Raw genomic sequence first — 13,175 nt, 5'->3', positions numbered from 1 at the left:
ATTCTTTTAACGAATCACCGTTTTTCATCCATAATATCTAATCTAATAGCACTGTTTTTGTATTAAATATTTATTAATATACATATATATAATTATATAAAATTTAAATAAACAAACTGTATTATTAGATTAGATATTAATGACGAAACCAGCTGTTATTCATGTGTATTATTTTGGAAAACAATGATTTTTGAACAAAAATTTTTATTGGTAAGTTGTGTGGGGTGGGTGGGGGGGAAGCAAGGGTAGAGTTAATAAAAAACGTTTTTTTTGCAGAAAATAATTGCCGGAGAAAAAAATACTTTTTTAGAAAATTATAGGTGATAAAAAATCAACAGTAAAAACAATACTTTTCCCACATAACCTTAACGTTTTCGTGTAAAATGTGAATAAATCCCTATTTTATTTCTCAAAATGTCACACCCTACTCCACATTTATGAATGCCAAGTGCATTCATCTGCATTGTAACCACTTATGGATTTATATGGCAACAACGCGAATGCGATCATCCACGACCTCTAACGAGTCTACCCGATCGCTAACTGGTATTTGATTTTAAACCGGTTTATTCTGGTGTATTAAGCCATAATTTTTTTATATGACCCATTACTGACTAAATTGGTCCTTAAAGGCTTATTTTACACTCGAAAAACAAAACAAAAATAGGCAATATATCGGTTTTATAGCCCTTTAGGCTTGATGTAAACAAACAAAAAATATAATGACTGTTTAGGTAATTACTGTCGGCTTTTATATATGGTTTAAGTGATTTTTAAGAAACTGATGGTTATTTTGGTTTATATATATATATATCGGGCAAAGTTATTTTTGATTTATTTATATTTTGAAAATAATGGGAGTTATGGATTATCGAACAGTCACGACTGAGATGAATATTCTCGTAACAGAACAATTATTTCCAAGCAAAAACAGGATTTTTTTTTAATTCAAAATTAAAGTTGATTAATTGTTAATGAGAAAAACTTATTTTTTTACGAAAATCACTAATTTTATCTTGAAAAGAAGAGGAATAAAAAATTCCCATTTTACTCTATTGAACAATCCCTGCTTTATTAATGGATTTGCAGTGACAACTCCTTAAAATCATTGCTAATATTTTACTAAATTTATCTTGACTAAGCTTCGTTATCACATTTAATAGCTAATCACTGATTAACAAATTATTAGCTAATCAAAGATTAATATTTCATCAATTTCAAGTGGTTAAGGACAGAAATTATATTTTCTACTACCGGTGTCTAAATTACCAATTAATCCAAGGTACCGTAGTAAAAGAAAAAATAATTCCAACGTTGCCACGTAGCACGTAATCTTTCTCATATCATCGAACTATTCTGTTAATTAAGTTTATTATCACTTCACATAGACATAAAAATAGCAAAAAACGCGTATACCTTCCGTCATCCTCTTTTTGTTAAATCCATCATAAATACTCGTCAATTTCTCCTTAATGCAAAAACCAGTCCGATAAAACCCATACGACTTCCCTAGAAATCCGCTCTCATTCGCGACCGCACATAACATCCGTTCTTTTTAAACAATTCCCTCTATTTCCTGCTCTTTTCACGGTTTTCTGCTATAATACATTCGGTACATTAAAGGCGTTTGAGCCAAAGCCATCTGAACGCGGAACTTTTCTCGACACAAGAATTTTAATTATTTATTTCTCATGTAAATTGGGCCTTAATTATCCGTGTTTAGATCCTTTTAAGGTTAATTTATAGATTTACGAGTTGACCTATCGTTGCTCTTTCAAACTTTTAGTCTATAAAAGCTAGGCCGCACCAACGTTGCCTATTACATCCAATGTCATAAGAGCAACGTTGCCGAATAACTTTTAAGTTTAGCATAGTGTTTTTATATTTTAGGCTTCGCGTTAGAGTGAGAACAACATAATGTTTTTTGGACCATCTTTGGTTTTCCTAAGGTCACAAACCTCGGCTGTCCACTTAATTTAATTCTATTTGAAGTACACGTCAAGCTAATGTCCAAATCCAACGTTGTCATTTTTAGAAGTTGGTCTTTACCATACATGAAAGAACACGCGTTCTTGACAATCGTGTCGTGACGTTTTCTGGGTCTAAACTTAAAGTAAAGGGTAAATCTGACGTTCAAATCCAATATTGCCATTTTTAGAGATTTGTCTTAACTGGACGTTTAATTCACCTTTGACTAAAAGAAAATTTCTTATCTGTAATGACATTAACAGAAAAAAATAAGTTCTTAGACAGTTGAATGTTTCATTCGAAAAATAGAATCATTCAACAATGTCATTTTTGTTATTAATGTCCTAAGCAGAATGTCATACAACGGAGCCACCTGTCGTTGCTCTTTCAAACATTTAGTCTATAAAAGCTAGGCCGCACCAACGTTGCCTATTACATTCAATGTCATAAGAGCAAGAGTCGTTAGAGTGAGAACAACATAATGTTTTTGGACCATCTTTGGTTTTCCTAAGGTCATTAGGAGACCTACATACACAAACCTCGGCTGTCCGCTTAATTTAATTCTATTTGAAGTACACGTCAAGCTAATGTCCAAATCCAACGTTGTCATTTTTAGAAGTTGGTCTTTACCAGACACGAAAGAACACGCGTTCTTGACAATCGTGTCGTGACGTTTTCTGGGTCTTAACTTGAAGTTTTATCTGACAATAAGCCGACGTTCAAATCCAACGTTGCCATTTTTAGAGATTTGCCTTAGCTAGACGTTTAATTCACCTTTCTTATCTGTAATGACATTAATAGAAACGAATAAGTTCTTAGCCAGTTAAATGTTTCATTCGAAAATTAGAATCATTCAACAATGTCAGGTTACCGCTCTAGTCACCATCTAAGGTCAGTCCAATATTCAATGAACGTTTAATCATTGCTTAGACTTTGTATATAGTTCAAGCAACGCATCATATATTACTATCGTTAAATATATATTTATTCAACGATTTTTTACTAAATTTTTGGTTTTGGTATATTTATTAAACTATAGAATATACGTATATCTTATACGATTCTGTTTAAAAAAGGGAAAAAATTTTGACATTTAAAAAAATTTACACGGAATTTATTTGACTAGTTTTTTAACTCTATTACGATAGGTCAAATATTTGATAAAATTCTTTTGAAAAATCACTGTTTTCGTTTATAATATCCTTACTGTATTTGTATTAGATATTTATTAATATAGATACAAATATACATATAATTATATCAAATTTAAATAAACAAACTGTGTTATTAGATTAAATATTAACGACGGAACCAGCTGTTATTCATGCGTATTATTTTGGAAAACAGTGATTTTTGACAACAATTTCTTACTGGTAAGTTGTGTGGGGTGGGTGGGGGGGGGGGCAAGGATAGAGTTAATAAAAAACTTTTTTTTTTGCAGAAAATATTTGCCTGGGAAAACATGCTTTTTAAGAAAATTAAAGGTGATAAAAAATCACCAGTTTTTATATCTATACTTTTCCCACATAACCTTAAAGTTTGCGAGAAAAACGTAAAAAAACCCTATTGGTATAGGTATCAACCGTATAAGGTCAAGGTATATTCATTAAGCAATAATTGTACCAAAATCTACAACTAAAAAATATTTGCTCAAAAATAAGCAATTACTTGAAAAATTAAATTTATTTTAGAAAAATGCAGTGGTGTACTTTTTTTCTATTAAATAATATTTACGATAAATCTCTTATGGACGCCATTGGTCAAACATTATTTTTTTTCTTTATGCGTCGAAAAATGCCCCTTGATGCATAAGCCACATCTGCAAATATAAAAAAATATCTGCATTGATAGTAAAGTTATTTAAAAAAATAAGTCTCATTCCATTACACGTTTTTCACAAGCCTGTTTAAATAGTATACAATATACCATATTTGAACGTTTAACTTTTATGAAATAATAATTGTATATTATTAACATGCAGTGTTAAACGTGAATAAAATTTAAATGCCTCAACGTATATCAAGCGGACATTTTATCCGATATTTATAGTTGAAATTCAATCAAAGATGTACATCTGGCGTAAACCAAAAATCAATGTTTATTTAACTATCGTGTGTTCTTCCATATTGACTAATTCACTTGTTGTTGACAAAACGTTTCCTGTATAATCTACCGTTAATATGACTTGGCATCAACTTCTTATGTTTCACACTGTAATACTACCGATTTAAATTTCATTAAAATAACTATCTTCAACGAAATTAATAAAGATATAGCAGAAGAGGTAGAAGTAAACGGTGCGTGCAAAGATGAAGTATGATTGCATAATAAATATCATGAAAAAGATGATGATAAAGCCGGTTAAGACTACTAGAGAATCTACCATATCGTGTTGTTCACTCTCACTCTAAAAACTTACAATTTTAACGCGGCATTTGACGACCTCGAGATTCTGCAACCGTTCGTCGCATTGACGGTCTTGGACCTTATGCTTCAGCATGCTCATTGATAGTTATTTCATTAATTTATTCTGAAATTGAGGGAACGGGCTTTAATACTCCTATAAATGAACGGGGTTAAATCAGTAAATTCAGTCGCGTAGATGTAGACATGTGATTTGATCAATATATTCCGATTTATTGAACATTAATATAGATTTCTGTTTGGGTACACTTTTTCATTAACAACCTGTACTCGTTGGTAGAAAAAGTTGACTAAGGAAGGAACTGATAAACCGAATCTTAAGGCTGAAGGGTATTAAAGAACGAAAGATGAGAAACCAGAACAAGTGCTAGAATTCTGGTTTACGGAGAAGAATCTCTTAAGGCTAGGATTTCTATAAAATGTCTTCTACACTAACTAAGAAGGAGTTGATTATAGATAATAGTAGTAGATAATCTTAGAAGTTGCACTTATAGGCAATGCAATCTATTAATATCATTGGTCTTACAGGTTTCTTAATAAAACTGAAGAAGTCTGACCAAGAACTTGGATTGTTCATGTAATTGCTGAGTCTGCGTTGCTCTTCATTTTCTCAGCGTAATAAGGAGCAAAGCTTTAAAGAATTTTGTAAATGCCTTTTTAACCAAAGGGGCCCAAAAGATGATATGATAACGTCAGCTGTATTCACATAGTTTCAATCTTACGTCACTTATGGTGGATACTATAGCACTTGAAACCACTAAACGACTTTGTACTATTCTTTTCCATATACGTATTGAGGGTTAGTCATGCTAAAGTATTACAAGGGACTTAGTGCTCATATCAAAATTACCCATTGCTTTATTAGACTTAGTTTCTTAAAAGGAGAATAAGGATTACTCTGGGCTTGAATTATAGAAAAGTGTGATGCATCTAAGTTATCCTACATGCTTTCATGTCTCAAAATCTTTTTAATCAGCAATGGCAACTCTAGCAAAAGAACCCTAGAGTTAAAATGCTGTATAAACATGTTTTTTCTTTTACTAGGGGGTTAGCTCAGGATTAGAGGAAGGTATCTTTTATGCAATTGATTCTATAATAAAGCAAGAAAGGAAATAATAAAAGATTAAGAAGAAATACAGGAAAAATCTAATAAAAGAAAAGAGAGGCCGAAGAAACTCAATATAAAAATGACTAAAGAGGAAAAAGTATTAAGAAACTCATAAAGGCAATAATGAAAATAATTTGTTATGTATATAAATGGCCAAAATGTTGAAAGAAATGTAAAATGATAAAAAGCATAAAAATAAAAGAAATAAATATTTTAGTATAGTTAAGGCTGTTATAACATGACAGTTATTCCTGGGATAATTAAACTCTTGCTCTCACATAGACCTAGTGTAGTTTAACCTCAAAAATTTCCATTTCTATAGCATCAAATGATACAAAAGAGTTATTCCTGATATAAGTCTCAACTAGGGCTACCTTTGAATTAAAATCTTAAAAATATCTGTGAGAACAACTGTTTACAAGAAAGTTATCTCTGGGATAAATTAAGTTATTGAATCTGAGTTAACCTCGAAAATGTTCATTTTTATAGGATCAAATGACAACAAGACTTTTCAGTTTATCAGTAAAAGAGCCCCGTCTGGAGACTTTCAATTTGGTTGATTAAAGCTTAGTAAACCTGAGATTAACCTTAAAATATCCCGTAAAATTTAGGATCAGGTGGTAACATAAACGTCATTTAACATTTAAAGAACGTCAACGTTACTATAGGAGGTGGTTTAAATGAGACATTTCCAGGTTTTTTTAAGATCTATAAATTTTAAGGAAAACTAATTAAATTCATTGTTCAACTGCCTGAAACTAATAAGTTGGGTTTGGGACCACAGTTCATTGAGGATCAGTAAAAAAGACGAATCGCTACTGTTTTAACATTTGTCTTAAATAATTAAAAAATTTGTATTTGATACCTAATCCGGCTCTGCTATTAAACTTAACAAACACTCGCCGAAACCCGTGACGTAGCTATAAGTTACATCACGTCAATATTAAATAAATTCTATTTCTAATGTTATTAATTAAGTTTTAAGAGGTTTTCGGTTTTTAATTAGACTAGTTATTTTAAAATACGTTTAATTAATTTTATATGCCACGACTAAACAACTATATAATGTTGATTGATCATTAATGAACTGACTGGATTGAAAACAATGAATTTATTCGTCCAAGCAATCAACGTCTGGAATTACAAATAGTTCATTACCTGAAAAACTGCCTGGATTTAAAAAGCAGTTTATTTTTTCTATGCAATTAAAGTCTAGAAGTAAATTAAATTAATTGCTCAACTGCCTGAAATTAATAAGAATAATGAATTTATTCGTCCACTCAATTAACGTCTTGAGTTACAAATAGTTCATTGGTCTAATGAACTGCCTGAATTAAAAATAATGAAAATGAAAGTAGTTAATTTTTCCAGGAAATTGAGATCTGGAATTTAAAAAGAAAGCATTGTTCAATAAACTAGAATTAATACAAATAATGAATTTATACGTCCAGGCAATTGGAGTTTAGAATTAAATTAAATTAATTACTCAACTGCCTGAAATTAATAAGAATGATTAATTTATTCATCCAGTTAATTAACGTCTTGCGTTACAAGCAGTTCATTGATCTGGATTGAAAATAATGAAAATGAAAGTAGGTAATTTTTCCAGGAAATTGAGATCTATAATTAATAAAAATAATGAATTTATTTGTCCAGGCTATTGACGTCTTGAGTGACAAAGTGTTCATTGATTTAAAAAACTGCAAGGATTTAAAAAAAATTAACTGAGTTAAATTTTTCAGGAAATTGAGGTGTCGAATTAAAAACAAAATCATTGTTAAACTGCCTAGAATTAATAAACATAATGAATTTATTCGTCCAGGCAATCAACGTCTGGAATAACAAATAGTTCATTACCTGAAAAACTGCCTGGATTTAAAAAGCAGTTTATTTTTTCTATGCAATTAAAGTCTTGAATTAAATTAAATTCATTTTTCAACTGTTTGAAATTAATAAGAATAATGAATTTATTCGCCTAGTCAATTAACGGCTTGAGTTACAAACAGTTCATTGGTCTAATGAACTGCCTGGATTGAAAATAATGAAAATGAAAGTAGTTAATTTTTCCAGGAAATTGAGATCTGGAATTTAAAAAGAAACCATTGTTCAACTGCCTGGAATTAATAAAAATATTGACTTTATTCGTCCAGGCAATTGAAGTCTGGAATTAAATTAAATTAATTGCTCAACTGCCTGAAATTAATAGGAATAATGAATTTATTCGTCCAGTTAATTAACGTCTTGAGTTACAAGCAGTTCATTGGTCTGGATTGAAAATAATGAAAATGAAAGTAGTTAATTTTTCCAGGAAATTGAGATCTGGAATTTAAAAAGAAAGCATTGTTCAATTGCCTGGAATTACTAAAAATAATGAACTTATTCGTCCAGGCTATTGACGTCTTGATTTACAAAGTGTTCATTGATTTAAAAAACTGCAAGGATTAAAAAAGAAATTAACTGAGTTAAATTTTCCAGGAAATTGAGGTGTCGAATTAAAAACAAAATCATTGTTGAACTGCCTAGAATTAATAAAAATTATGAATTTATTCGTCCAGGCAATCAACGTCTGGAATAACAAATAGTTCATTACCTGAAAAACTGTCTGGATTTAAAAAAGCAGTTTATTTTTTCCATGCAATTGAAGTCTGGAATTAAAGAAAATTCACTGTGCAACAGCCTGGAATTAATGAAAATAATAAAAATAATTCGTCCAGTTAATTAAAGCCTTGAGTTACAAATAGTTCATTGGTTTAAAAAACTGCATGGATTAAAAAAAATAAAAATAGTTTGTTTTTCGAGAAAATTAAGGAAATTGCAAAAAATACATTCAACTGCCTGGAATTAACAAAAATAATGAATTTATTCGTCCAGGCAATTAACGGCTTGAGTTACAAATAGTTCATAAATATTATATAGGCTGAACTGAGCTGACAAGAAAGTTACACCTGGAATAATTTAACTTATGCTCTTACGTAAGGATATTGTAGTTAAGCCTTAACCTTTAAATCTGTATTTCTTTAGAATTATTTAATAATAACTCGAAAGTTACGCTAATTTGATTCACGCTTTCCATTACGTGGGGTTAGTGGAGTTAAACTTAGATTAGCCTTAAAATCTTCCTTTCTTTAGGATCAGGTGGTAATATAGAAGTTATTTCTAACCTTAAAAGAAGGTTATTTAGGTTAAAATACTTGGACATATACGTTCTTTCTTTAAACAGAAGGACTTATCTCATTATAAAAGATGACACCTGGTCAATTAATCCAGGGAGTTGCTCCATGAATAATTGATTTATTGACGGTTGATTAATTCGCGAATAAATTTTTACTTGCTTTAGCAAGTATTTAAATTTTTAGGTTATGTTGAATACACATGCTGAACGTATTGAAAAAATATTAGATCAAAAAAAATGTTTGAGTTTTTAGAAATAAAAATTAAAAATTAACAAATTTAGGTCAAAGTAGTGAAATAAAAAAAATTAAATAATTTAAGGTATACGAATATTTATTTTAAAACAAATACTGCCCGTTAATTAAAATTAAAATGTTTATTCAAAATTAGCAAAATAAAAATTCTTTAGATATTAAAATACAACAATGGAAGGCAATTAAAATAAACAAAATAAGAAAAAAATATCCACCATACAAATGTAGACCACAATACGGACAAACCCCCCTCAAAAAAAAATTATTTATTAGGATCGCCCTATTTATACCTCGTCCTCTTTTTAACCCAATAATGTCTCCCTTAACCTAACCCAACTCACCATTAAATCCTTGCACTTACCTAACCCAACTTACCATTAAATCCTTGCACTTTTTCACGTGAAACTACGTCCATAAAACCAGAACTAACGCGACTCAATTTAGACTTTAAATATCGAATTTTCCCTAATAACATTCACTGTTTCCATGGCTGAGAAGAGGCAACTATGAGCTTGACCTATGAACGTGTTGCTCCGTCTTTCTCTGGCTGTAGCGTTCCGCTCTGGATCAAACCGGGAAATGCGTTGGAGTATCCAGAACCGACCAGGGACAAAGGCCTGGACCCGCCAAAACGAAACTGGGTTACACTTTATAGACATTTCAAACGCGAGTGGTGAAAGAATATGGTTAGTTTGTTTGGATTTTATTGCGTTAAAATTATGGATGGGGGATATTAATAGTTACGCTTATAGTTTGTAGGAATGATGATTTATTTATGTGGTAAAATAATTGTTTTTAATAGTCAGCTGTAGTGCGTTAGTTTCATTGCCTTACTAAGTCGATGGACATAAAGAACCATCTTCAAGTCGTAATTTTTTTTTACAAAACACTTCACCCTAAGTACCACTTTATTAAGAATTAGCTGAAAAATTCTTAAAGGATTTTATTGGATTGTTAATTCAGGCCTCAGAATTAGCCTTTTAAGAAGCAAAGCTTGACTGAAACTCTGGACGATTTAAATGATTTAAAGTTGAAGAAGGATTTCAAGGTTCAAGGCTTTGATACTAAATCAGCTTGAAGGTACACTTGGTAGCAGAAATTATGTTATTAAAACTCAATATTTGAAGGGACTTGGTGCTAATGGAGAAAATTCAAGGTGCGTATGACAACTGCTCATTAAGTATAATTCCCAAGTTTTTAATTTGGGACACACTAATCAAAGGACATAATTATAAGATTTCTTCATGTTTAGCTCCATAACATTTTAATCACATAATTAAACCCAGCGGTTCAAATCCGACTGTAACTCAATGCAATCATCCGTTCTGTGAACTCTCAAGTTCAGACTCCACGTTAAAAACTGACTATGTATACCACTAACTCCAAATTAAGTTTAATATAATAATAATTAAATTTATTGCTATAAAATATTACAAAGTAGCCCAATAACCTTTGACAACTACTGGTAAAAATAAATGAAGTTTATCCTATACATTTCCTTAAACATTAACATATAAAGGTGCTATAAGAATCAGAAATACCTTTTTTTTTAATGACATATACCTGACGAATATAATTATCCACAATCAAATCAAATATCCATTTCTGATGTCCATAACACAGTCTAACTGCTCAGATGATCATGAGAATCGTCAACCGCCTTGACTGTTTACTTTTGAAGTGTTATCAAGGAAAACAGCAAAACTGATCTCCTTTCAATCAACATTTAAATGCTTGGAAACTTTTGCAAATATTAAAAATAAAAATGAAACAGTACAATAAAACTCCCTTACTCAAAGTAATGTTAAAAACAACAGTTTGCACGTCCTCAACAAGGTCTAATGAGTCGAGGGTGACTTTTACTGCAACCCTCTTATCATGAGCTGGTTATTTATGCACCCCTCTGTTTCAGAACGCATCATTTTCATGCATTGAGAGCCAACATGCATAAAATGACTTCACATAAGATCAAGTTCTTCTATTTGTTAAGATTTTTTGTGAAATATTAATTATCTTTATAATGAAATTGAGAATATTGAAAATTCGGACAGTGAATTGGTAGGCATCCCATCAGATATCGACTCGGATAATGATAGTTGTAATGGAAATGATGTAGACGAGCCAGAAATCACAAATAATTTATCAGAACCGGATAATATGGTAATATCATCATCTGATGAAGAACCGGAGGAATGGGACCCCGAAGACCTTATTCCACTGAGCGAATTAAAAACATTATTCAAAATACAGTGGAGTAAGAATAATAAAACGATTCCACCTATCCAATTTATGGAATATTCAGGACTAGCCCAAGTCATAAAGGAACTAGATAGGGTGACACAATATAATATTTTTAAACTTCTGATTTGAGACAAAATTGTCGACCATATGGTGTTTCAAACAAACCTCTACGCAGAGCAAACTTTTCACAATTCCGGCAAAAGTTATAAGCCCACCGATAGTGTAGAAATGCGTATATTTATTGGTATAATATACTAATGGGTATCAAAAAGCTGTCGTCATATCGGGATTACTGGAGTACAGATCCAATTTTATATGATCCCTATTTATTAGTAGACTAATAACTGTCCATCGCTTTGGTTGGCTCCTAAGTAATGTACATCTTAATGACAACAACTTCATTCCCAACCGAAATTCCGATAATTTTGATAAATTATATAAGGTAAGACCATTTTTAGAAATGTTGAAAGCCAATTTTCAAGCCAGTCTGCATCCTCACGAATTTTTATCAGTGGACGAGTCTATGATAAAGTTTAAAGGCCGATCTACGATCAAACAATACATGCCTGCAAAGCCATAAAGTGTGAATGATAGCTGACAGCACTGGATATTGCTGGGATTTTGAAATATATTGTGGCAAAACCGGTCCTGTTGCAGAAAAATGTTTGGGTACCAAAGTAGTGCTTCAGATGACACAAAATTTAAAACATAGGTATCATAAAATTTTCTTTGATAACTTTTTTACAAATGTAGCCCTAATGAATCAACCATATCAAGAAAAGTTATATGCCTGTGGTACTGTTAGACATACCAGAAAAAATATGCCCCAATTTCTGGAAGATAAAGCAATGCACAAAGGTGACTGTGACTGGTACGTGAGTTCTACAGGACTTTCAGCATTTTAATGGCGCGATAAAAGAACAGTTCACCTTCTTTCAAATTATCACAACCCAGATGACAAAACTGAGGTCAAAAGTAGTGTAGAAAACATACCTTGCCCAATAACACTGACTGATTACAATAAACATATGAACTCAGTAGATAAATTTGACCAAATGAGGGCAGTTTACGGCCTCGACCGAAAAAGCAAAAAATGGTGGCATAGAATCATGTTTTTCTTTATTGATGTTGCTGTTATTAATGCTTACGTGCTTTACAAGTTATCTGAGGGGCCTAAAATGAACATGAAAGAATTTCGTTTGAATATTATGGAGCATCTAGTTGCTGACAAATTGGTAACATCATTACAGGGTACCGAAAAACCATTACCAACTCCCATCAAAAAAAGGAAACCTTCTCAGCAAGAAACGATTAGACTTACTCAAAGTACACATCAGCCAGTACGAACCAGTAGACGAAGATGTGCAGTCTGTAGTTCCAAGGAATTTGAAATACGCGCAAACTGGACCTGCAGCATGTGTCAAGTTCCCCTATGTTTAGGAAAGAACAAGTCTTGTTGTCAGTCCTACCATACAAAATAACTTTAGGCAGTGGTATGGTGGGTCAAATTATGTACCATGGCTTTTTTAAAGAAAAAGGTAAAAAATGTGATATTTCTCAAGTTATTTTAGAGCACCTTGAATAAGTTTTTATGTTTTTTTGTTATAAATAAGAATAAATTTTTTTTGTACCACTTGGGTAAATTTTTACCATTTTTTCTGTACCTCAAAGAGTTAAGCATAACTCTTTCAACTGATCATCATGATGTTTTACAATCAATCTTGCTTGAAGGTAAGTAGCTTTTTAGTTTGAGCACAAGTTTTAGTTGATTGATAGCTTAAAATGGATTATTTGAAATTCAATAATCAATAAAAGATCACGTGCGTGACATTCCATTTGATACACCCTTTATTTGGTGCTTAATTTTTCCTGTCTGCTGTTGAGATATGACAGCATCGTAACTATTACTTTTACTAGTGAAAAAATAGTCCATACTTGCAGTGGAGTCGTAGGTTAAGGTAAAATGAAAATCTTGCAGTCTCTCTTCATTTATTTATTAAGCATTTAGT

At 31.4% G+C, this 13,175-nt stretch overlaps 1 protein-coding gene across 14 annotated transcripts in view; it reads right to left on the bottom strand.

Moving 5' to 3' along the window:
- The window catches only part of LOC126749386 (proton channel OtopLc-like), a 111,030-nt gene that overhangs the window by 83,899 nt on the left and 13,956 nt on the right, over positions 1–13,175 (bottom strand). For 11 of the 14 annotated variants that reach the window (XM_050459058.1, XM_050459060.1, XM_050459072.1 and 8 more), the window contains exon 2: positions 4,388–4,498. The exons of 1 other annotated variant lie outside the window; for it this stretch is intronic. In XM_050459058.1, coding sequence (XP_050315015.1) covers positions 4,388–4,474 — 87 coding nt within the window. In that variant the 5' untranslated portion in view covers positions 4,475–4,498. Of the gene's footprint in view, positions 1–4,387; positions 4,499–9,300; positions 9,468–13,175 lie in introns of those variants that run through there. 2 more of the 14 variants (XM_050459059.1, XM_050459063.1) reach the window with 2 other exon arrangements.

The sequence above is a fragment of the Anthonomus grandis genome, assembly GCF_022605725.1.
Source record: "Anthonomus grandis grandis chromosome 1 unlocalized genomic scaffold, icAntGran1.3 Chromosome32, whole genome shotgun sequence".
NCBI classification, from domain to species: domain Eukaryota; kingdom Metazoa; phylum Arthropoda; class Insecta; order Coleoptera; family Curculionidae; genus Anthonomus; species Anthonomus grandis.
This window is presented reverse-complemented; position numbering and strand designations above follow the sequence as displayed.